General features: G+C 36.5%; 2 protein-coding genes across 3 annotated transcripts; one reads left to right on the forward strand and one right to left on the reverse strand.

Annotated features, from left to right (window-relative positions):
- Nucleotides 1-817: 817 nt before the first annotated feature.
- LOC110448253 lies at nt 818-8693 on the reverse strand. Its single transcript, XM_021494418.1, has 4 exons — nt 7451-8693; nt 4121-4630; nt 3198-3962; nt 818-2184 (listed from the first exon to the last, which is right to left on the reverse strand). Exons 1-4 carry the CDS (start codon nt 8613-8615, stop codon nt 1397-1399), a joined length of 3228 nt encoding a protein of 1075 aa, XP_021350093.1. The 5' UTR covers nt 8616-8693; the 3' UTR covers nt 818-1396.
- A 4595-nt stretch (nt 8694-13288) lies between these two features.
- Nucleotides 13289-23403, forward strand: LOC110448260 (synapse differentiation-inducing gene protein 1-like). 2 transcript variants are annotated; one of them, XM_021494430.1, is made up of 4 exons: nt 13289-13482; nt 15691-15765; nt 20120-20248; nt 21091-23402. In XM_021494430.1, the coding sequence occupies exons 2-4, from the start codon at nt 15718-15720 to the stop codon at nt 21241-21243; spliced, it is 330 nt and encodes a 109-aa protein (XP_021350105.1). In that variant the 5' UTR covers nt 13289-13482; nt 15691-15717; the 3' UTR covers nt 21244-23402. The 2 variants fall into 2 exon arrangements, with proteins under 2 accessions (XP_021350105.1, XP_021350113.1); XM_021494438.1 differs by lacking the exons at nt 13289-13482; nt 15691-15765 and adding an exon at nt 18353-18594 and having other exon boundaries at nt 21091-23403.
- Nucleotides 23404-25088: the final 1685 nt, after the last annotated feature.

A 25088-nucleotide genomic window follows, 5' to 3' on the forward strand; every position in this document is an offset into this window, starting at 1 on the left:
TTTTTAATTTTTAAAAAAAAAAAAAAAAAATCACAAAAAAAAAAAATCCTATTTCTTTTGTATTTACAGTTATAATGCATTTAAGATTTTTATAATGGTCAGCATGTAAAATACCAGGTATTTTTTCCAGGTACCAAAAGCAACTTATGGTAATGATGAATCATAGTTGAAAGTAAACACAAAAATCAAAATATAATGAAAACATTATACAAAGATTATATATGAAGTACATATATACATATACTACATGTAGTAAGTAACTCAAACAAAAATAAAATATGTTGATCAATTTCATGTAAGCAATATGTGTTTTTCTCTCATTCTTGTCCAAGGCAGGAAATGTGTGGAAGAAGTGTCTGTCTTCCACCTCCTTTCACGTGCGTTACATTAAAAATGACTTGACGTCATGACAATTCGATGTCGCCATGCTAAAACTGCTTAATTGATGATAATATAAACTATCATGTTTGGAGAACAAAGGAACTTTTAAGCCAAATCTGGTTGACGTCTTTATCGTTGCGTCCCATATAAGGGAAAGTGTTGGTATTTTCAAAACGGTAGCCAGTCAAAACGATAGCATGTTTTCTGAGCCTCTGATGATTGGAATGAGAGAAAATAAGTCTTTCCTTGCCCAGGGGTTCAACTTATTTACAAACTTTCCCTATTCCGTCTTTGCGTATTGCAGAGTTATCTTCTCTTGGGAGCAGGTATTGATTGTTACGTCACTTGTTTGTGAGAGTAACGTCATCAATTTTTGAGAAAACGACGCAATTTGCTCACACAAACCAATGACGTAACAATCAATACCTGTTCCCAAAGGAAGGTAACTCTGCAATACGCAAAGACGGAATATTCAACCCTCGGCATGAAAAGCTTTAAATTCTTCCAGCTTGTTAAGTCGATTGGAAAAACGGAAATGTCTGAAATATGTATGCAGTATGCTAAAGCCAAACAAATAGAAACAAACAAAAGTGAATTGAAGAAAGTTAAATTACTACATTTGTAAATGTTTATGATAATGCCCAACATTCCGAAAACAACTGTATCTAAATACCTGTCCTTACCCTGCAAGCAAACAAACTTATACACCATTTGCTTTGCTATTCCAGATAAAAAAAAGATTAAAGAAGACGGATTTCCTGGATATATGTTTACCAATGACCTTCTTAACAGGGGTTTTCTATTAAGGAGTCTGCGCTTTAGTCTTCCGGAAGCAAACGTAATCAAGTGATAATCCAATGTATATAGTTTGCTGATTTTTAAGTAAGCAACAATTAAGTGTAGGATCTTTTTCCATCATTTGTTTTAATATTATTTCTGTAAACTTAACTCACATTTCCGTTTGGAGTTATGATATTCAATTTTCAAAGTTCCGTTCTTGTTTCATTCAATTTCATTACTTAGTGGGATAATTTACAGTTCCGTGTACATACGATTCCAGTTTCGCTTTGATTGCCCTTAGCAAATCTGCGTTTTTCCGAATCATTTCCGACGTGTCAGTTTTGTTTCCCTTATTGAGATTATAAGCAGCATGTGCAATTATCATAGCGTCAACGATAACCGAAAGACCACCTACAACGCTCCCAACAATCATAGAAGAGACTTGGGTCGTGACCCTTGCTATAATGACAGGAATAATGTGGAAACTACCCATGAACCTGCCTAACGCAGGAGACATACCTACTACAATACCAGAGGTATTGTCCCCAAGCTCACCAACATCCCCTTTCATAGATGTCATCACTTTTTCTGCCATATCCATGTATGTCTGATTTGATTTAGCTGCTTCCTTTGATAAAACATCCAAAAGTTCATGGATTACCACCAAAGCATGGAGTTGATGCTTGGTAAGTGCCCCCTCAGTTATCTTTGCGCCTATCACGCTCGCACTACCCAGCCCAGAGATAACTCCGCCAACCACAGACAGGTTTAAGGTTGCCCCCGCAGTTACAGGTGCCAACGCGAAACCTAATATGAGCAACCCAGCACCAAGGGTCGACACGGCACTACCCGTAATGGAGGCTATGTTGATATTGTGCCGTCTGCTCTCGAACACCGCAACGATGAGTTCGTACATCAAAAGTTGTATTGATATCAGTTTCATCATCTGCCGAATGTTCCGAAGGTTCTTGCCAAGTGCGTTGTCAAGTCGTCTGAAGGTATGGATGATTTCAATCTCTGCAACTAGGAAAAAGATAAAGATAATGTAACCTACCTATTACCTAATAACGCATAAACAGTAATCAAAGATGTCAATGAATTCGTTCCTTTATAATGTATTATATATGTTTTAGCACAGTGTGTTGTAAGGTCATCTGAAGGTGTAGATGATTACAGTCTCTGCAGCTATAATTTGCAGTGGGAAAAGGTCAAACAAACAAACAAAAAATCAGCAAAAAAAAAAAACCCACACATTCCGGACACACTTTTGATTGACACATATACTTTAAGGACACGATTACTGTATTTTCAAATACTTGTAACATCGGGTAAATAAATTTCACATTCATATGAATACAATACATTAAAGCTGATTTATCGCATCTGAAATATTTTACCGTCGTTGTTTTGGATTCTAAAACAAAAATTGTTGACAGACTGAGAATGCTTTGACGTTTAAGGTATGCTTAATACAACAAAAGCAACATATCATAGACAGCATCTTAATTAGTATAGAAAGAGATTCAGATAGAAGATGTAATTGAAAACAGGTTATGGGAGTCTCTCTCAGGATTACCGTGTACTTCAATGCGTATTGATTTCAAACAAAATGCATAGGTGGCAAAAGGTAACAAGAGACCAAGAGGGCCTGTATCACTCACTTGGACTATAAGAAATCATTGGAAAATGTTTTCATTAAATATAACACTGAAACTTTTCCAAATATTGGCTCTGTTTCTTAGCAACATCTGTCCCTCATTGGATCCCTTCTTGCTTCAGTCGGGTAGATTTTAAACCCATTTCCGCTATTTTGCCCCATCCCTTTACAAAATTGTGTACCCTTGCCGAGAGATGCTTTACAAAACATTTTATTAAATACCCTCCAATCGTAATGAAGGAGAAGGATTTAAACATTTCTCATTATGTTCTCTCTAATGGGCCCGTCTATCTGTCCCCAGTGGAGGCCAAGCCCTCCTTTGATACAAAACTGCATCCCCGTTGCCCAGGGAAGCTTTCCTTGCTGTTTATGTACTTACCTTCCCACTCCATCTGTTGTCGTGAAGCAATAGATCTCAAACGAATTTCTTCCTCGTTTTGAGGTGCTGACACAAACTCCCCTGGTACATCAGGTTCGTGAACTTCGCAGTTGCATACTTCTCTCTTTGGAACGATTCGTAAGAAATTGCCGTATGGGTCCTGGAGAAGAGTCACGTAGTAACGGTCAAACTTTCCGGTTTGTCGGCATTTACTTTGTATCTTCGGCATTGTATGAGGTGCAGTCTTTTTTCTGACCTGGGTAAATGAGGACCAGCTACTCTTCCATTTTTTCTCTGCACTCCTCTCAACGTTTAGCACGTAAATAGGCGTTTGAAACACAGTAGCAGCGGCAAGCAGTGGTAAATGTCCAAAGAGGAGGAGAAATGGCACAAGCGTTTTGTCAACTTCGTTCTGCAAAGGTTGTGTACTTCGTTTCAAATTAGACCTAACACCGAGATAACTGGCGTAAATGCCAGCATTATCCTGCATTTCTTTGGCAACTAACTCCTCAATCTTCCTCGCTTGTTCTTTGTTCCCAAATATCTCTTTGCTGAGACAAGTGTACAGGGAATGTGTAGCGTGTCCCTTATCCACTTCCCGTAGTTGCATATCTGGACGATGAAATACTTCGTGTATTTGGGAGTAGCCCTCCTTTGACAACCTGTTTTGTGTTTCGTCACTGAAGCTGTCGCCGATACCGTCGTCCAAAAAGAATTCCGTGAGAGGATTGTGCCTGTCATCTTTCGAAATGAAACGTCTTGCATCTATAAATTTAAAGGAGAGTTGATTTTAGTTTCAATTATGAAACAAAATATAAAAACAAACTTAAAGCAAATTTCTTGTAGCAAGAGTCTTCATCATTTTAGAATCGTGAGTTTATAGTTATCATTCAAATGACGCGTCAAGATTGCTTGCATCTTACCAGTGTGTTTTGTGTTAACTGCTGGTGGCCTCATGATACAGTTACAACCTTGAATGGGTGTGATGATATCGTATCTGTCGTCAGTGTAGTCGTATAGAAGGGTTATGTAGTACCGGCATTGTTGTGTAGCTCCATCCCTCTGTGGAGTGTTGATGGGATCTACGTCAGGTCTGTAGACTCTCCAAGTGTTCGTCCTTGATGAATAAACGTAAATGATCTTCTCCAGCCATCGTGCTATGTGGAGTAGATATTCGTCATCTGGAGCTTCTTCTCGTACTTCAAAGTCGTCAGAAACGTCATCGGTGCCGTATATCAGTTTGTGGATGCATTGTCGAAAAGTCGCACGATCTTCGGTGACTTTGTCCAAGGTCCTTCCATCTATATGGATGCCGACAGGGAAGGACGAACAGTTACGTGTGTATTCCGTCTTCGTATTGTTGCAGAATCTATCTAGGTGGGTGTGTCTATGATGTCTCTTTCCCGGACAGCATATCGCTGTCGTTTGGCTCACTACAAATACATGATAATGATGTCATTAATAATTAATCCCAAACGGTTGATAATGACGTTTTATCAGAGGTATTGAAAACCAGATGATGTTCAAATGCCAAGGCCTTAACGCCTATTACCTCGGCCACGCTTTTGTCGTGCTGAATGTCATCAGTAACATCATGTACTGTATGCCAGTCGGCACAAATTAAAAGTGGGAGATCACCTACGATTTCAATTGTATTAAAGGGACAATTCATTGAAGTAAGTTTATTTATGATCTTGTTACAAAATTCTTCATGCTGATATTGTTTGATACTACTTATGTACAATTCACGTCGAAAATTGACAAGAGACAATGTTGTATTGGCGTTTATAATCAGTAATGAAGAAATCCTTAACTGTACAACCGTACGTTTTAACGGCGTCTGTCGCTGAGTAGCTAGCTAACACAAATGTCTTTCCAGCCGAGGAAAGAATGAAATTCTCACTTTATTCACCTAGCTTCTTCATAATACAAGCGCAGGCATTTATACTTCATCAAAAGAATCTCCCAAACAACATCTCAGTCATCTGGCACCCTGTCAGTGCGTGCATGTTCTAATTGAACCTGTTCGTTTTTTATTCAAATCCAACCGTGAACAGAAATGTTTGATTGTGATACATATAATTCTTGATTGCGATGTATTGTGTCAGTTCAAAGCGACAATAATGTGTTATGTGTGAACCCAGACTCATAACTGACACTGAGTTGTCAGTCGACAGCGTAGTGCTGTATATGTTTACTTCTTACTGCATGGCCCGGATATTGCGCTATTTCAGTCGTAGCTCTTTTGATCAGCGGCTTTTCGAAAGATAAAACTGATAACACCGGACGTCGGCTTCAGGTCATGTCATTATCAACTACGTTAACTTTCGTTATGATATATATATATTTTTTCAGTATCGATTTTAAGGTTTTCATTTGGCTAGATAGCCCCTAGAAGGTCCTTATTTAACATTGTTGATATATCAGCATGCTGTCATGATCAGGTATACCAGCTAATTGTCCTAAATAAGAATACCTGGTTACCATTATCCTGATAAATGCTGTTTAGGACATCCTGTAAACTCAAGGAATAAGCTCCCGATAAACGTATCATCTTTGCACGATGTATTGTTCATGAAATAAACATGGACTTATGGATAACACGGTGATTGCATCCGGACATCAAAACAAACCAATAGTAAGGCTTTACTTATCAATGCTGGTACATTTTACCGTTACATTGTCTCGTGATTCGCTTATGATTTAAGCAGTACTTTGACATCAAATAGTTTAATAAATGTATCACATGTAACTGAGCGAGATCGGATTATCTCAGTCGAGGGCTAAGATTATGGGATTTTCGACTGAGATAAACCGATCATGCTCAGTTACAGGTAATTCAATTTTTTTCTCGCATCGTTTTGTTCGAAAAATCACTTCCTTTCGCTATTTTGCTACAAGTATTCCATTCGGGGCCTCAAATAAACAATGTCTCTTCACTTCTAAAGTTACGTTTAAATATTTTCGCGTAAACAATGTAGTCCGTCCTTTCAAAGCACAAACATATTCTCAGCGTAGATTTTAATTTATTTACACCATTGGGTATCTGAAAACATCTAAACAATAATATTACAACAAAACGTACTAAAAATAAATCGAATATATCACTTGCATTAGCGCATTGATAAATGCATCGCTGTGTGAAAATTCTGTGAAATATCGCGTAAAGGAGCAAGACAGATCAGATGCAATAGAAAAATCTAGAATTGGGAATTACTTGAGATGACCCTGTCTGAGAAAAAGGATTTAGTGACTGTCACCAGACTAGTCAGCTTGTATAATCCGAAATGTGGCACATACAAGGACTTGAGTTTGTCACGAGATTAATGGTAAGGGCAGATAATGTTATCGAGAGTAATACCCTTGGATATGGAAGATGTGACCAAATCTTCACTAGACAACGTTGGTAAAATAAATATGGCATCTTATACAAATAAGTGACCTTAAAGCCCAGTCCTTTAGCCCGTAGGGTAAGCCTATCTGTTTGTACATTTTTTAATCATCACTTCCTGGGAATGCTTCCAACCAAATATGGTTCATATCCATCGCATAAGTCACGACAGGAGGACGCTTAAAACGATAATTAGCAAACATTTTCTAGCAATGGCACTCGGCTGTCTTCGTTTCAGTCCTCGATCCCCACACTTTGTAATCCCTACCTTCTAATCAAGTTTTATTTGCTTTCTCCACAATTAGTTTCAGAGAAAAATCCCCGAAAAAAGAAAAACTACTAAAATTGGTCCCTTTTTTGCCTTCGGTCTAGGGGAGATGTAGCTAGTTCGACCATTTATACAATCTTCAGATAACCCCCACACATAAAGATATTTCCAGTACAATTTGGTGAAATTCCATTCAGTAGCTAAGAAGAAGATCATGTTGATGAACGGACGGACAATGAACGACGGATGTCGCGATATGTTATAAGCTTAAATTGGTTTTTGTACCAAGTTAACTAAAAGTGATTATGGAAATTTGTTTGGATAGTGATGTTCATCATCACAGGATTATAATCTAAAAATGAAGATTATGATTGTTTGGATGTTGATGGGGAATGGTTGGATGAGTATGATGATGACTATTACGATCGATTGTAATGATGATGATGATGATGATTGTTCATGTTTATATCAAATTCCTTTGAAGTACGTGAATAAGAAATATAAAAAGATCCTTGTACAGCAGTTTTGGATAAAAAAAATTTAATTCACTCGCGTTAAATATATAATTTAAAACAGAACAAAATACCTACTTACCAACAAATTTAAAGGCCAGAGACTTCAATATGTCGCTGTTGATACTTTCAAGGAATTCAACAGGTGGTCTTACCAGGTTACAGCTGCACTCGTGTTGTGTCGGAATACACAGTCTCAGTGAGTTTGACAAGGTTATGAAAGGGGCTCCTGTACGTCTGCTTCTCGGTAAGGACAGTGGGTGGTAAACGTCCCAGCCTTTTCTATCCTTTCTTTCCACGAATATCTCTGTCCTATAAAGGTATGCAGCGGCATAGAGCTCTACTGTCCCAGGGATTGTTTGTCCTTTCTGTAAATCAGATATGTATTTTCGGCGATTTTCTTTCTTTCTTCTGACTTTTTCTTTCAATGTTAAGGTTTCCGAGACGTTGTCGTCTTTCGTACTGTCAAAGAAGGCCTCAGCCAACTCATCCTCTCGCAGACACGTCATTACGAGCTCGCGTACATATTCATGATAATCTTGAAATCCGTACATTGCTTTACTCATGGAGTAAAAGAGGTTTGCTGTTTGATGATTGTCCACACTTTGATCGACCATCCATTCGTCACCGATCAGTTCTGTGTTTGTCTTCTCCGCATCGTAATGCCGATGACTAAATGATCTGCGGAATGCCAGCTCTTGACATTGACTATATTTCGCAATCTTTACATCTGTTAACCCTTCGGTCGGTGTCAGCTGTACGTATGCTGTTTTGTTTGGTTGACTTACCGATAGAATATATATGATATCCTCTGTTTCATAATATGTAAATGGCGGAGCAATCCTTTCCATTTGGACACCAGTTCGATACCAGTAGATCATGTGTATCGATCGTTGAAGAAATTCGGCGGCTGCGTACATATCACGACGAGTTGGAACAGCCCTTAAAGTTTTGTTGTTATTCAAATCAGTTTTCAAAATAGCTTTGGGATCAACCTTTCCTTCGTCATATAAATCGTACGGCGGTTCGAACGCTAGGAAGAACAGTTGATGATCTTTTTCCAATTGCACTTTTCCCATTGCGCTTCTTGCAGATTTTGGATGCCCAAAACTCTGCCATTTAACATGACTAACTATACGATAGAAACTGTCGTCATCCCATGCTGTAGGCCTGTATATAGTTCTGAAGCCTCGTTCCTCTAGAGATTGAACTGCCAATTCTAATTCCAAGGTGATTATATCTGACATGGTGACATTGAGCGTTTCTAAAGAGGTCTGGGTAGTAATAATCCACCCTACAACAGAGTAATGGTGTGTATACCGTCCAACCAGATAAGTTACACGGGTATATCGATAGCTTGACCTACATAAACGTTTTATCAGCTGGCAATTGCACGAATTCGCTTCTAATAACGCACGTGACCTATGACGTCACAGATTATTAAGCCCCCTACTACTGGATGTCTAGCTAGAGGTCACTAAGTTATTTACATATATCGCGTCATCCGCAATGGACGCTCGAACAGGTGAAAAATATGACTCGGAACCGTCGTACTATGTTTACGATCTACCGATAGATGCACAGATAAGATACAAACAGAAGCTGACATATGACAAAGGGACGAAACATTTCCTGGTCCGTACAAACTTAGTGGATGGGTTGAAGATATAACTACCTGGCCAGATGTGACGTATCCAGACATGTCATCCACATATAAAGAGCTGCATACATTTATCATGAAGATTTAAAGAATTAGGTGATGCGACTAGTTCTTTTTAATTGAATTTGTGGTAGTTTTACTGAAGTTGGAAGCAAAATGACATAAGCAAATACCCGTTGATCTTGAACTTAACCAGGAAAAAGCAGAGCACTGTCATACCGGGATTCGAAATCAGAACCTCCCGAACTATGAACGGACGCTCTACCAATATACCTACACGGCGAAGGTAATAGGTCCTTACGGTTCGAGACACCTCGGCACTTTTTCGGGTCTCGTCAATTTCAATGGGACACCTCGGCACTTTTTCGGGTCACCTCGTCAATTTCAATTGGACACCTCGGCACTTATCTTTTCTTATTTTTTTTTGGTACTTCATAATAAATTTATATAACATCAATTGATTGTTTTCTTGTACATGGTCTTCTATTTTAATTACACCAATTCATGTGTTATTGTTTCCATTATGTTGTGTTTACATGTTCAAAACATGTATGTGTAAAGAATGCACTTCTATTGTCATTCTTGTTTATTTTATTTTATTGTTTAGTTGTGGTCAAAGAAATAAAACACGGAAGTCTAGTTGCAAAAAAAGTGTATGCAGAGTGTTAATTGCTGTTTGTTTTCCTGTATATATCTTGTCATCATGCACAGATGCATGTTTGTGATCATTAAGGTCATATGAGTGTATTGCTAAACGGAAATAGGAATTACATCCCTAGTTGAAAATCCAATGTAGGGAGACAGTATCACAATTTTCGCATAATCTGATGTTTAATATGAAACTGATGAATATCGTATGCTTATTATTGACAGAACAGTGTATTCTTTCAATATTAAAGTATTGCAAAGCAATCCAGGCATTAATTCAGTTGCTTTTTAATCAATGAGTCACATGTGTCCATTTTTCTGTACTTTAGAAACCGGCTACCTATTTCACTACTGTGAAGTTTTTCAAGAACGATAAAACTTGCATTCAATTACCATTTGTATATGCTTTTATCATAAAATGTCAATTTTTAATCGTTTATAGATAATTTATTGTACACAATTTCAGCATATATGAAATTGATAAACATTAATGCAATACTAATCTATATTAGTATCATTTTTATTGAAATTATTTTGCAAAAAAATGTGTGTTTCAATTAATTTTTTCAAACTTCACTCCTTTTTACATAAATTTCCTTTTAAAATCCTTCAAATTCTGACAACCTATTTTTTTTTTTTTTTTTTTTTTTTTTTTGTGGCAGAAAATGTTCTTTACTTCAAAGCAATATATCTACAAAACTTGAATAAATTCTACTGAGAAATGGCGACACAATCCTATTACCTTAAGAAAACAACGAAGCCATTGTGACGCAATGTATTAACTTAAAAAAAAAACCGCCGCAAATCAATGTTTCTATTACTTCAGTAGGTTTTGATTCAAAAAGAATCAATTTAACCAATCAATGATGAAATTGAAAAACGAAAGAATATCGCAGGATATAAATTAGGTGCCTGTAAACTCAAGTATTACACTTAATCGAGTCGTGTCTGTTCCACCGGCAACTTGTGTTTCTTGCACCCGTGTTGTAAGACCGCGTCAGAAGGCACTGCAGTGCGACAGTTGCTCACGTTGGCAGCACCGAATATGTCAGTCTGGTAAATACCTGAATTAATAAAGTCTAATTATATGGAACGTGTACTGGAAGGATATAGTGTAGTAGTGTTATCGGTATTTGCCTTATCGTATTCATTTAAATGGTTATGTATACCAATTTAAAACTGTCGTTATTTTAAAATTTGTAAAATTATGATCATGTTAAAAATTATAACTGCAATTATCTTTCAGTACATGCTCCATTATCAAAATATATCACCACAAACTGTGGATACGTCGACACAAAATACTAACAAAAGATTAACGGATTTCAGATTCAATAGCAACTTAAACATCAAACCAGATTCTGAAAAATAAGTACCGACTTGTCTTCAAAAAGTGCCGAAGTAACCAAGTGCAGCAAATATAAGTGCCGACTTCACCAAGTGCAGCAAATATAAGTGCCGAGGTAACTGTGTGCCGAAAATATAAGTGCCGAGGTGACCATGTGCCGAAAATATAAGTGCCGAGGTAACCATGTGCCGAAAATATAAGTGCCGAGGTAATCAAGTGCCTACTTCACCAGGTGCCGAGGCGTCTAGCATTCCATTCAAGTTCAAGTTTTTACAAGTTTACAAGTTTATTATTACTTTAAGTCGTCCGACTTATCAGTTACAACATATATACAGTACAATACAATTTACATCCATGTAAACATAATTATGTCTAGGTATCATATATATATATTTGTACATTATATAGTGGAGAGTGAACAGTAACCACTAATTAAAGAAGTTGAGACCTTTTCTTGTTCGCATGCACTAGATATTTACCCAAATTTCGAATTTCTGATAAATTATTACTGTTTAGTAGTTGGATAAATTTAAACATGCTAGTACGGTTTACATAATATTTTTGATGAATTTAGCTTTTATGTCCAGTTCAGCTACATTCCTCTCTCCTTTCTCTAAGTCTTCGCCTTAAGGACAACACTATTTACAATCATGACACCAATGTAGCAGGAAAGAAGAAGACTAAATGCACGGCCCGGAAGACACACGTGACCCTATACCACCTTCCGTGGGTATATTCATCTGGGCGCCAATCATTATGATAAATATGTATACATTTTACTAATGTTACTATTATTATTACGTAGGCATAGGCCGATTTTATTGTCACATGTATATGGAAATAGTTTCATAGCCCTATGGAAATATAATCTCAGTAATCCTAACAATTCTGTTATTTTAGTCATTTATTTAATAATTGTTGAAAAAAACTGTGCCAAATGTTGTTTGATGTTTAAATAACATATTTAACAGTAGCTGATATTGTCAGTGACGTCACAGTTTGTTGTTACGTGACCTATTGAATATTTCTCTTTGATTCCCATATGTTATTATAAACCACGATTGTTGTTTAGTGGTATCGTATACTTCACATTGTCGCTTTTAATCTGCTGAATTATAGCTACGAGCTCTTCTTCCGTAAATTATCATCCGCTAGAACATAAAACAAGACGAAAGAAGTATTGTATTTGATATAAGTACTTTTGGTAAGAATTATTGTTATAAAATAACCATTATTTTTGTCAACATAAAGTGTTCTGTCCAAACTTTTAAACTGTCGACCCTTTACCTTATACTTAATAACAAACTGAAGGAACGTCTTCACTCTCGTATTATTAGAATCTTTAGATAATTGTTTGTGTAAGCTAACAAAGGGCTCAACATTCACTTACAACCTTCCCTACGTTCGATGTTTACATTTGTCGCAGTTGATTTGATATTCAAGAGCTGGCACCGAATCTTATGACTTCAGTGATAGATGTCGACTGCTGACGGACGGACAAACTTCAAACAGGATTTCAAAAAAGTGTGTTGCTTATGAATTTTGTAAAGTTTCATGGTTGCCATCATACATCTCGCAAAAAAAGAAGTTATTTCTGTAAATCTTTCCTTTGCTCATATATCGTCATGTTTTCATCGCTATTGGGTTCGAATTATGGTTTTGTTGACACTTAGATAATACTCTTGCTTTTTAGAGAAAAACTTACTTGTGTAAGCCAAAATATTAGACCACATTTCTAACAGGAAATCAGCGTTATACTAACATAATAATAACGTTATATTTACAATTTTGTCAAATTGTAAGCTTTTATCTATATATTTATGTATACATGCTTGTATTGATTGCATGGGTCGTGGTGGGCCGATTGATGAAGGTGTCAAACCGTCTACGATCACTAAAGCCCTCCACCACTGGAACGTGGGTTCGAAGGCATACACGCGGGGCAGTCGTCCTGCTTACAAGAACTTTCCGCAGGTCGGTGGTTTTTCTCCGAGCACTTCGGTTTTCCTCCACCACCAAAATAAATGAAAGGACATCAAACACAACCAAACCAAACCAGTTTTCATTCTGCATTATCGTGTATTCTGTTCCTATTTAAAATACAGCTTTATACATATATTACCATATGTTGCCCTATATGTCTCATGTTGAATTGTGTTCCCCGTTTCCTGTCATCTTCAGTAAAGATTACCGGAGGAGGTTACTTGAGTGTAGAATGCTATAATTCACAATCATTTTGTAATTTTATATAGTATTTATGAAACGGACTATAGATTTATTTAAAACCAACAAATCGATATAGATTGTGAAGGGCGGTCTTGTGATAAGGAAAAACAGCCACCATGTGACATTACAGATGTCGTCCTTGAATATCAGAGAGTTCCACCTGTATATAGATTTAAGTCAACTTCAGCACCAGCAGAAGAGCTCCGAGACAGCAATGATAATAACGTTACAGGTAACTCGCGGTAAATAGGTCATCGTTATTATTAATATATCATCGGTGTTCTCTGTGTGTAAAATATCTTACCGATAATGTGATTGTGTTTGTGGTTTTAGACAAGCTAGAAAGCATGTTGTGTACATTCAAAACACATATTGCGCACAAAGTAGGTTTCATATCATCACAGTAACACTCCCACGATGTGCCTACTTATTGAACTGCCACGCGTAATAACCTACTACACCCATTATGCGCGTCATCCATACATGTGTACCGTTGGTAGTTCGTCTATCGTCGGTAACCTGGAATGACCAATAATACATGTATATAGTGTACAACAATTTACACCGGGAAATATCATATTAATTTTGTTTTTGTGATAATATGATGATTCACTGTATGTTGCATGTCCCCAATTAATACGTACCCTGATAGGTCTTGTAGTAAACATAAATTAATACGAAGTATAACACTATATAAACACTTAGTAAATCAAGGGGTTGTGTAGGCCTTGAAAATGCCCTCAAGTCAAAGAAAAAAAACTTATCTTGACGAAAAGGTCATAAATATCGATTAATTCAAAAAAATGTCTTGAAAGGCTCAAAATTTGACTAGATGATTTTTAACTATAATTGTGTTATTCTCATAAAAATGAATTCATAAAATTGGGACGAAAAAAATGAAATATTTGTTACGAGTTCATTTCTGGATTTTTGGACTATCGACCTGTCGTTTGGTGTATTTGTACCTGTAACCCTGCAGTCGCATAGAATTAAGCAAACATAGTAGACGATTTACTGCGCTGTATTCCCATTTCGTTCATTTCGAACTCTTCAGTGACACTAAAGGTAAAAATGAAAAAAGAACATGTCTGAAGCGTTCCAAAATATACATGAATGTTAAAATAGAGGAAGGGGTGGAGTCCTTAAAACCCTTTAACAAATGTACAACTTTTTTTATCTACAACCTTTATTTCAAGCTCGCTAATTATAATAGGCTGGACAATAAGTCTGATTTTAAACGATTGGTGTATATAATAATTTCCTGAATGTATTACACTCAGATAAAATAATAAAACATGTTTATTTTATCAACCATTTCAATTCAACTTCATATACTAGATATTTGCGAAGAAAACATTTTAAGCCTCGTCTTGAAGGAAACAACAAAAAACGAGCCAATGAGATACAGTAGGATGAAAGATGATAATTCAGAGAACAGTAGTATGTGGTTTAAAGTCATGCAGATAATTTTTAATTCCCTATTTCAGTTCATGCGATATTAGTGCTATGACACTGGGAAATGTTCATTGGTTGATTCCATCATCTGTTAACATCGGCGAAATAATGGTTGCTGCACAGATGCCTGGGGTTAATGAGCATTTTTTAATTTAAGGAATGATTTTTATTTTTTCAACATTTATGAGGTCATAACAACAATGGGTTTATGGATATATTGAATGAATCGCGTTAGCGATTCATTTAAAATATGTCCAAAAACCCATTGTTGTTATGGCCTCATAAATGTTGAAAAAATAAATATCATTCCTTATATTTACATTGACGGATCCTTTCAGTGGATCGATATAACAACGAATAAAACAAATAAACAGATTTTGTTCCTGCTTATACACGGGTGCAACACAGTGGCGAGAACAGGGTTTTTTTCGCGGGGAAATGTGACACTATCGTGAGAGATCTTAGCAACCGTCAACAACAATAACACAACAAAATGTAGTTCCATATTTAATGTTTATTTGTAGCACAGGACACGTGAATACGTGGATATTTCACCAAGCACAGTTCAATAATTTTTTAAGATGTAAGAATTAAGCATCTAGGTCGGTCGTTCCAAGTGAGTTGTTTTTGTAGTGTATTATTACGCAGTGTGATCAGGTTACTATCAGTTCCCACGTGCTGAGATTCTATGAACACCTGTGTTATGCATTTATGAATGTAATTTTTGTCAATGGGTCTAAGCATACAGAATGTAAATGTATGTATTTTTTTTATAAAACCCTGACCCCCATCTCTTGCGGACAGCGATTTTTTTTTTTTTAATAAATTTGTTGTGTGGCTTTTATCATCCCCGGATACCTTTGTCATGTGACCTTAGGTGTTTTGACCTTAGCTGCTGTTTGATTGTTTGAGTGGTTTTACGTCCGCTTCAATATCGAGTAGTTATCCTTTCCCATGTTTCTAGTTTCCCTATTTCTATTTTTAGATGATAATTTGAGGTGACACACAGGACATGGCGAACTCCGATTCGGACGATGAGAGACGGCCCATCAGGTACACTGTAAGTAGAGGCTATTGTTTCTTTAGAATCAATAATAAACATTAATACGAACTTATATACATAAATAAAACAAAAGCCTTAATGTCTTGAACTTCTGCATGATGTGTACTTAATGAATCTTCGGTCGTTTCGGAATCCTTTTTGGTGACGAGAAAGAAAAATAATACACAGCTAGACCGGGGTTACGAGCCTCGGACCCTCCGAACTCTAGACAGACGCTCTACCTATTGAGTTACCTGATCCCCGACGATTGGCCAAGTCCAGTTCCGCTCCATCTGTCCCTCCTTTTTCTAAGCTTTCGCCCGAAGACATCACCATTTACAACCCAGGTTCGGAACCATTGCCAAGCGTACACCCAACGCTTGAAGGAAGTGTTAGCAAGCTCACTATTGTTTTTCGTAATAATTGGAGAAAGAGAAATTGCACGGCCAGACAGGGATTCGAACCTGGGACCCTCCGAACTCTAGATGGACGCTCTACGATCGAGCACAGTCCAGTTTCGTTATAACCGTACTATTGGCTGTTAGGTTATATCAGAGGCTATCAACCATTAGTGAAAAATGTGCATTGATTTGGTTGCCTTTTAAGCGACAGCTGTAGTGAATTTCCCGTTAGATCAGCGGTAGAGCGTCGGGCTGGAGAGCCAAGGGTCGCGGGTTCGAGTCCAGCGACGGCACTATCTTTATCACTATTACTCGTCTTCCTATACTTTAATCGCACACAGACATAGGAAACATAGCATGCAACTGTCCGTCGGTTTATGAACATTTTATTAAATCTTTGTTCATAACTCAAGATAGCAACTTTTATTTAAAATATAAAGGAAACGGGATTCTTAAATAAGAATATAAAGGATAGATTTTTTAATATTTTGAAAATCATTAAAAAAAAAAGTCTTAAAAAGGGTCTGTTATCATTCAGACAAAATTACGTTATGTATTTGTGAGCTTTACCCCTTAAAACGGGTCCTGTGTGCGTTTTTCTAATAAACAGTGCATAGAAATATGTCTGTACAATTTTTAATCACCTTATCTACCGCAATATGATGTCAAGTGTACACACCACGTACACCATCCGGAACACCTCTAGCCTTTCTTCCAGAACGAAGAAAGAAATGCCAGAAGCGTTCCGGATGCCACTTATATAGACCACTGTTATGTAACCTAGAAGATAAGATATTCCTGTCATCTTGTGTAAGTTGTACTGGCATATCTGTACGTTTTATAATCATATCTATATTGTAAAGTCGTATATATGTGCTGAAGATTCACTTTGTCCCAAAACCATCTGTTTTCATTTCCCCTGCATAATATCTCGATATTTAGTACATACCCTCACAGGGTTTCTGGTAATTTGTGAAATAATTAAACGTTTTTCCTGACTATCTGCACTAATTTTTTATAGAAAAGTAGAAAACATTTTTTGTCTTGATAAATCATCTAAAATAAACAATGAAAAGGTCCTTGTGTAGAAAAATGGGTATTTCTCCTTCATATTAAACCTTGAAGAAACTCCGAAGAGGTGAAAGGCCTAAGGGGCTAGTCCACTGTGGCCAGCTACAGTACAGCTGTACAAGGATATTGGCAGTAGTATAGAGTCCTAATAATGATGTTCTGGGGTTTGTAGAGAAAGTAATAAGTTCTAGAATGTAAAATATCGTGGCCGAGTTTTCCATTTGTGGTAGTAATTTGTAGTTTATCAACTATTAAATAAACCCTTTAGCATATTCAAATGCATTATTTTCAATGTATTACATTTAAAAAAATGATGTTTCGGTATGATGTACAGTAAATTCACAATATATCTCGTTTCAATTAAAAAGGTCCCCATGTCCTCTCTTTCGTAACAATACATGTATTTGTTTCCCTTTCTACATTTTCAAGACACTTTATATGAACGCAAACATTTTGCTGGGCAATTGGTGACAGTATATCGAGGTTTAATTGACAAATGTTGGCAGTGTAAAGAGGTTTAATTGACAAATGTTGGCAGTGTAAAGCGGCCTAATTGACAAATGTTGGCAGTGTAAAGCGGCCTAATTGACAAATGTCGGCAGTGTAAAGCGGCCTAATTGACAAATGTTGGCAGTGTAAAGCGGCCTAATTGACAAATGTTGGCAGTGTAAAGAGGCTTAATTGACAAATGTTGGCAGTGTGAAGAGGCTTAATTGACAAATGTTGCCAGTATAAAGAGGTTTAATTTACAAATGTTGGCGGTATAAAAAGGTTTAATTGACAAATGTTGGCAGTGTAAAGAGGCTTAATTAACAAATGTTGCCAGTATAAAGAGGTTTAATTTACAAATGTTGGCGGTATAAAAAGGTTTAGTTGCCAAATGTTGGCAGTATAAAGAGGTTTAATTAGCAAATGTTGGCGGTATAAAGAGGCTTAATTAGCAAATGTTGGCGGTATAAAGAGGTTTTACTTTAACCTGTTATATGCAAGATTATTATTAGCAGCAAAACTCTATGACACTTCAAAGTTGTATTTCATTACTTCGTGTTATCTTAATTGTCTTAATTGACTCGTTCAGGTAGCTATGTAATATTGTACATGGTCATTATTTCCATTCACAAGTTAGATTGTATCTCGTCTCACTTCCATTACTACGTCATGAAGTCCCGTCGTTAAAATAGAAACCGGTACTTTGGTGAATGAATATAATGCATTTAACGGTTAATGGTTTTATCAGTCGATGGCTGTATGGAGAAAGATTCCTCGTTTTCTCATGGTAAACTTCTCACACGATATCATCTTGGTAGCGAGCTAGCACCCTATCTGGATGTGATTGTACACCATGCTGGACAGATATATAGCAATAGACAGTAAGGTAGGAACTCTCTAGTTTTAAAGGTACTTTTATCTTCTTTATTAAGCACAGGTAATGAAGAGACACTTCTGACTTTAATTACGAACGCATTGGATACGTGATGTGTTCCTTAACGCTCATCGCCAAGCTTCGATACAGTAAAAAGTATGCAATCTGACCAACAGATACACTTGTCTACGTAGTTAGTTTATTAATATCTATCTAAATATATCATGTATATAACAGATATTCTTTATTGTTATGCATAAATTGAAATTCGAATTGTGATAATGATGCAATAATCAATTTCTAAAAATATCAATCGCTATCCTTTTTTAGATAATAATAATCTTTATTCCGCAATAGACACAAATGTCTTTGTGCCATAAATACATTGCATATACAAGGATATATGTAGTGGTGCAATGCATTAAATTACATAAATATATTATAAAGTAAAACAGTGACTTTCCATACTTAAATGCAGGTTTCACGACATTTAAATTATGGTTGTGAAAATATGGTTACAATTTACAAAAATAAAATAACGAAACTCTGAATCATTTTATAAACAAACACATAACGAAAACAAGTTAAGTTATGCTTTGAACCTGACAGTTTTAATTGATGCTGTGATAGAATAAGTAATATATGACGACATTTTGTGCTAACTTGGAAATATACATATAAACAAAAATTGTATTTTGTTAAAAATGGTTCTTTCATTGCAAAATGAATTGAAACATGAGATGTTTTGGATGAGTAGATGGTGAAAACTAATTTGAAGCTCTTTTCTATTATATCAGATATCTATGAAATTCGCTATTAAAGTTTGTGCTATAAAAATCTTGCAAAATGGAAACATATTCAGACTATTATTGTTTAATAACACGTCACGTGAATTTTCTTTATATAACTGTTTAATATCAACCACTGTGACGTAACAATAAACACAAGTACGATGACGTCATAATTACATGGCAAAATTTCATTTAATTTCTCCAATCTGAATATTTAAACAAATCTGCATAACTATGATGCATGGTTAATGTTGAAAATAATAATTTGAACTCTCATAATTCGTCTATTTTCATGAAAACCCCCCATATGTAATTACATGTAAAACCGGTTTGAGATTGTCTTATCTATGACGCCAACAACAAAAAGCAAAGCTCAACCAGACGATCCATGGTGTGTCAAACCTCTATTACTAGGAGTGTATTTCTACAATACATTATCGTCTTATGGACGATATAATAATATGTTTGAGAGGTCGGGTGGCGCAGTGGATAGCGCACTCGCCTTTAACCAAGACTGCTGGGATTGATTCTCCGATCGGACGTAGGTCACCTACCCGACCACGTGGAATATCTCCGGGTTCATCTGTTTCTCCCCCACATTAAGACCCCCTGCCGGGCCAAGAAGAGTGATTAACATATGTTGGAATAATTTCATAATTATTGTAAAATCAATTCAAGTTGATATTATTATAAAACGGTAATTGTATAACACATTTGGTCACTTTGTGTTTTTGTTGTGTTGACAGACCCCAGCCTTGGCGCCTAATGTGGCCTACCTCCGACAGCCTCCCAGGAACTACCGGATCGGGGCAATACTCTCCGCCATCTTGTGTTTCTTTCCTATTGGAATACTTAGCATAATATCATCTCGAAAGGTACTGGTTTGCGTCGTCTTCATAAATGTAGAGAAGAGGAAATATCTTTATATCAAAACAAAGACGCAATGCTTCAAAATATAAAGAAATAGAACATTTCATGACTAAATGTAAAATACTTTTTCCGTGATTTTTTTTCTTTCCTGTTGGTAATTCTTAAAAATATCAGTTATAGTTAATAGTATCTACGAAATGACGACATAGGTACATTAGTGACGTCATCAGTGTTTATTCTACTCGTATAATGAAATATTAGTCAGACTTCAGGTGCTTAGCTGCTTTGTAAGCAAACACCTGGTAAGCAATTACATGCACATCGAAAATCCTCAGAAGTACTATATAATTTGTATGTAATTGCTTGTTTCCGAAAAAGTGATTCAATGCCTGTATCATTTTAAAAAAAAATAAGCGTTGCTTTGACTGTTTTTATCCACTGTAATAAACCATAGGTTTCATAAGAAATGTCACTGATTGGTATTGCGTGTTCGGAATCTAGGATGTTGGGTGTCAATTTATGAGTTATTTTATGCTATACACTGTAAATTATTTTCTGTAATGTCAATAGCAATTTTTTAAGAAAATTTCATAGAAGAAAAAAGAAGAAGATAAATCTAGCACTCAACATTGCTCATAAATGTTTATTTTGGATTCTATATGACTATGTTTAATAACAAAAATAAATGTTCAGCAACGTACTATAATTGCAGAATACAATTAAAACATTGTGGCCGCTGGCAAAATATATCTCCTTTCATATACGGTACAAATGTTAATGACATCTTGGTCATTGAATTTAAATGCATTGTCCATTTTGTAACCGTTGTAAACATTCGTGTCCCCAGGTGACAAGAGCATTGGAGATAGGCGACCATGGCGGGGCAATGGCAGCGTCCGATAGGACACGCCTCCTCATTCAGATCACTGTGATAGTAGGCGGTCTGATTTGGTTCGGTGGATTGCTGGGAATCATATATGTATCGACGAAAGACAGCTAGCATAGGACAACTTCGTCCCATAATCTCTGGAAGGGTGACATTCTCAAATGGCTCCCTGTGTAGGCTTATTCAAGCTTTCCCAGCCAAACGGCGTGCATTCACAATCGCAGTAACTTTCACAAATGTGTTTTCCTCAATGGAGCAACTTATATTAAGCGTTTAACTAGTCAACTACAATATATATCGACTATCTGCTGATTTACATAATCATGGATTTATTGTGTTTGCTAAAGTGACATATACAATATGTTAAGCTACATCAAAAATTGCCAAAGTCGGAAGTTTGAGCCAAAAAGACACTTGCTATGTTAACAGGTTGTGCTTCATGTCTGCGAAATGTACACCCTGTTACAATATATTGTGTGATAGCAAATAGCTTTTCTCTGATTGGAACATTCCTGTAGATGTAGTGACGTCAACATTTATAGATATATTCTATTTTTGCCAAGTAAAAAAGAATTCCATATGATTTTGATATATACCCATTTTTTTCATATTTACCCATATTTTTACTGCTGAACTATCTTTTATATTGTCTAATTTACCATTAGCTGTTTTTATAGACACGTTTCGTGTACAAAGCCGGCTTGGGCTTCCAAATGTGCACGTCAACATCAATATCATTACAGTATATAAGACGCCATTTCCTGTCTTGGATTTAATATCGCTGACATGATCGTCACATTTTGCTGTTTGCCAACTAAAATGTACACATATCATTTGACTATGACGTCACATTGGCAGAAACGTATCACCTCTGATTTTGATGTAAGCCAACTAACGGACAGTCCCAAATCTGAATTGACAGTGTAAATGATGCTACTGGTGTGTTACTGTGAGAAAATTATGATAAATGTGCTGACAGGACATAAGTTGAGTTTTTGTATATGTAGACTTAAAGAGATGTTTATGTGTTGACCGCTAAGATAGACATGTATTGATTCCATGTATGTGCTTCCCTTCTTACATCGCCATAACCCCTTTATAACGCCAATATGTCGCGTGACAAATGGTGGCAGTGTAACTGGACATTGTGATGACGACACAAAAGGCTCGTGATGTTTGTATTTCTAGTTACCTCATTAAATTTCATTTAAAGCATATGTAGAGATTTACGGATAGAGTCAACAATTTTAAAGGGATATGGATATTCTACCCGAGGGTGCAGAGTTCGGGTCACAATCGAGGGTTTGCTGAGGTTCTGACAACAAAGTCTACACTCGAAGGTAGACTGTCCATATCCCACACACCCACGTATATAAGTAGTGTTTGGCTCTTTTCCTTCCACCTCTTAACCTGAAGTTTCGTAAAATAGGACACAGACAATGAAAATGCAGCATTAAATACACACAGCAAAAATTCAGTAAGATCCATACAAGATCTTCAGGGGAAGCTTGTACAGCAGTTCTTTGTTCTCGAGGTAGTGTCTCTTGCCGACACATGGTACACATGTATCTTTCTTATGCAGAGGTCGGAGAAATACTAAGGTGTCGTTTTTTCTGTGCTGCTTGTCTCACGGACTCGTTAGAAACAACATCCCATTTATTGTTCTCGACCGACGTGTCTCCCCAGGAATCGCAATAAAGAAAATCCTTATCTACATATCCACAGGAACCTGTTTGTTCAAAAGTGGAGGTCGTAGTATAAATACTAAAAATACCCTTTTGTCCCCATGCACTTAAAATAAAAACTTCCTGTATAAAGAAACTTCCTTACCGTTAAAAATAAATCCGCGGTGTAACTGAAATTGGATATCTAGTTGAATCTTGCTCCCGTGAAATAATGGAAGCTTTTGACAGAAAACAATATATACTGCGACTACTTATACCAAAGCATAGCAATGCTGCATGTTTTACCCCCTGCGTCTGCAAGTAACATCATGTATGTAAACTATGTTAAAGATTCGTCAAGTAATTAAAAAAAAAGCTAGTCGGAGAGAAACATGGGATATTGTATCGCTACACCCGTTCTAAAAATGGCCTAAGTACGATGTCGTACGTCGTGACATCATAAACTGTTTTAAATGGAAATCTGTGAGTGATACGACGACGTCCATTGAATAACGTTCGTGCTTTTGTGTATATTTTGCTAACATGTAAAAACAATTAATGTATTGATGTCATAAAATAATAAAATAATATATGTAATGTTTGCTTTATTCATTTTTGCATTGTTCCCCGTGACGCAATAAAAAGTCAGTCTCTATCGCCGGCTGGTGTTTGTTATGGAGATTAGAAATAGGGTCATAGGCGTCGTTCCTAACCATTGAGGCCCCGATATCTATACGGTGTCCTAGATCTGTGTCACTTCGGCTGGATTTTTAACCGGAAGATTGTCTCTTTTCAAGAACATATTTTGTTATTGTAGCTATCACACTCGTATAAAAATGGGACTGTCACGTGCGCCAGTGGCATATGTGGTTTAGGAGTTTTTGCATTCTTAGAAGCTACGGGATATATATCCGTTGCTGTATTACTAGTATTCAGACATTTATGGCCAGTGATATATTTTTCTTCGAATGCACGTCTTCGTTTTAGAATATTAATTCGTGACTTATTCGTCAAGACTCTCGAAGCAGAAATTGGAAAGTGATTAAATAACTTCATTTGTTTTACAGCAAATATGAAACAGTTTTCCAATATATGTAAATCAATGTTGTTGGCCCGGTTTGAAGCGCGCAGAGGGTCTTAATGTGGGACAACGCCGAAATACATTTCGTATTCGGAAAAAAAACACATGTGGCCGAGCAGGTGATTCAATACCTTGTGAAAGGCGAGCGCACATTCCATCGAGCCAACAGTCCACACAATAAGTGGTTAAAAGTGGCAAAACAAATGGCGGCCATGTTGAAAATAGTCATTTAAGCAATACTATTCCCATCACGTGCAGTATTGCGAGCTTTAGACAGTGCACACTTTTCACAACATCTTCCCCACCAAAGATGCATATTTTTGACGAACAAATAATTTAAATGTCAATGAATAATCGCAATGGTAAATCTTCAAGTAGGCAAAAACAGCGCCCCATTTGAACGCTGATACGGACGAGTGCAGGACAGTCCACATATCATCGTTGGGGGAAGCATTTTTACCGAAAGTTGATCTAAACACCTAAAACGTGTACATTTCTCTGAACACCTTAGTTAAGGCCTAAATATAGCTGTGACTAATTATCATGTCACTGTGCTCATTATATAAGCTACTCGTCTACACGTTGCAAATATCACCAATTTTAATCGTCACAAGAACAGGTTTATCTACTTCAACAGTCACTGTTTACAAGCAGGTCTGGATACGTCACTAATTGTATAAGTGCCCTATCTGTGTCTCTAATAGAGATAGCAAATACAGCTATACACTATCGTGTGACGTATTTTAAAATTATATCACTTCAGAATGACAAGATACATGATAAACTGTTTGCCCCGATTATGAAATGATTAACAGTTTCCTGGTATTACTTTATTTATACATGTACCCCGAACACGTCCGGATTTCTTAGTATTCATATAATACGTGACATTGAATCACGCGCAACTTATCCGATAATAACCACAGTGACCTGATTATTTGTTACAGCTATTTTTATATTTTGACCTAAACTAAGGCGTTTAGAGTGATTTTATATGTTTAGGGGTTTAGATAGACTTTCAGTAAAAATAAATAAAGTCGATCTAAACCCGAAAAACATGTAAAATTACTCTGAATACCTTAGTTCAGGTCCAAATTTAGCTGTAACGAATTCTCATGTCCCTGTGATACCAACCACTGCGAAAAATCGGGGAAGTTTTTTGTACATTTAAAAGTAAATTTGTTGGCTATAAATTGGTTCCAAAATAAACTGGA

The sequence above is a fragment of the Mizuhopecten yessoensis genome, unplaced genomic scaffold (assembly GCF_002113885.1).
Source record: "Mizuhopecten yessoensis strain PY_sf001 unplaced genomic scaffold, ASM211388v2 scaffold419, whole genome shotgun sequence".
Classification (NCBI taxonomy): domain Eukaryota; kingdom Metazoa; phylum Mollusca; class Bivalvia; order Pectinida; family Pectinidae; genus Mizuhopecten; species Mizuhopecten yessoensis.

Coding starts and splice junctions, on each gene's coding strand:
- LOC110448253 (XM_021494418.1), bottom strand. CDS start 8,615: ATGTCAGATATAATCACCTTGGAATTAGAATTGGCAGTTCAATCTCTA. Junction 4,631..7,450: donor TCTGGCCTTTAAATTTGTTG/GTAAGTAGGTAT, acceptor ATGTATTTGTAG/TGAGCCAAACGACAGCGATA. Junction 2,185..3,197: donor ACAACAGATGGAGTGGGAAG/GTAAGTACATAA, acceptor TCTTTTTCCTAG/TTGCAGAGATTGAAATCATC.
- LOC110448260 (XM_021494430.1), top strand. CDS start 15,718: ATGGCGAACTCCGATTCGGACGATGAGAGACGGCCCATCAGGTACACT. Junction 15,766..20,119: donor GACGGCCCATCAGGTACACT/GTAAGTAGAGGC, acceptor TTGTGTTGACAG/ACCCCAGCCTTGGCGCCTAA. Junction 20,249..21,090: donor GCATAATATCATCTCGAAAG/GTACTGGTTTGC, acceptor TCGTGTCCCCAG/GTGACAAGAGCATTGGAGAT.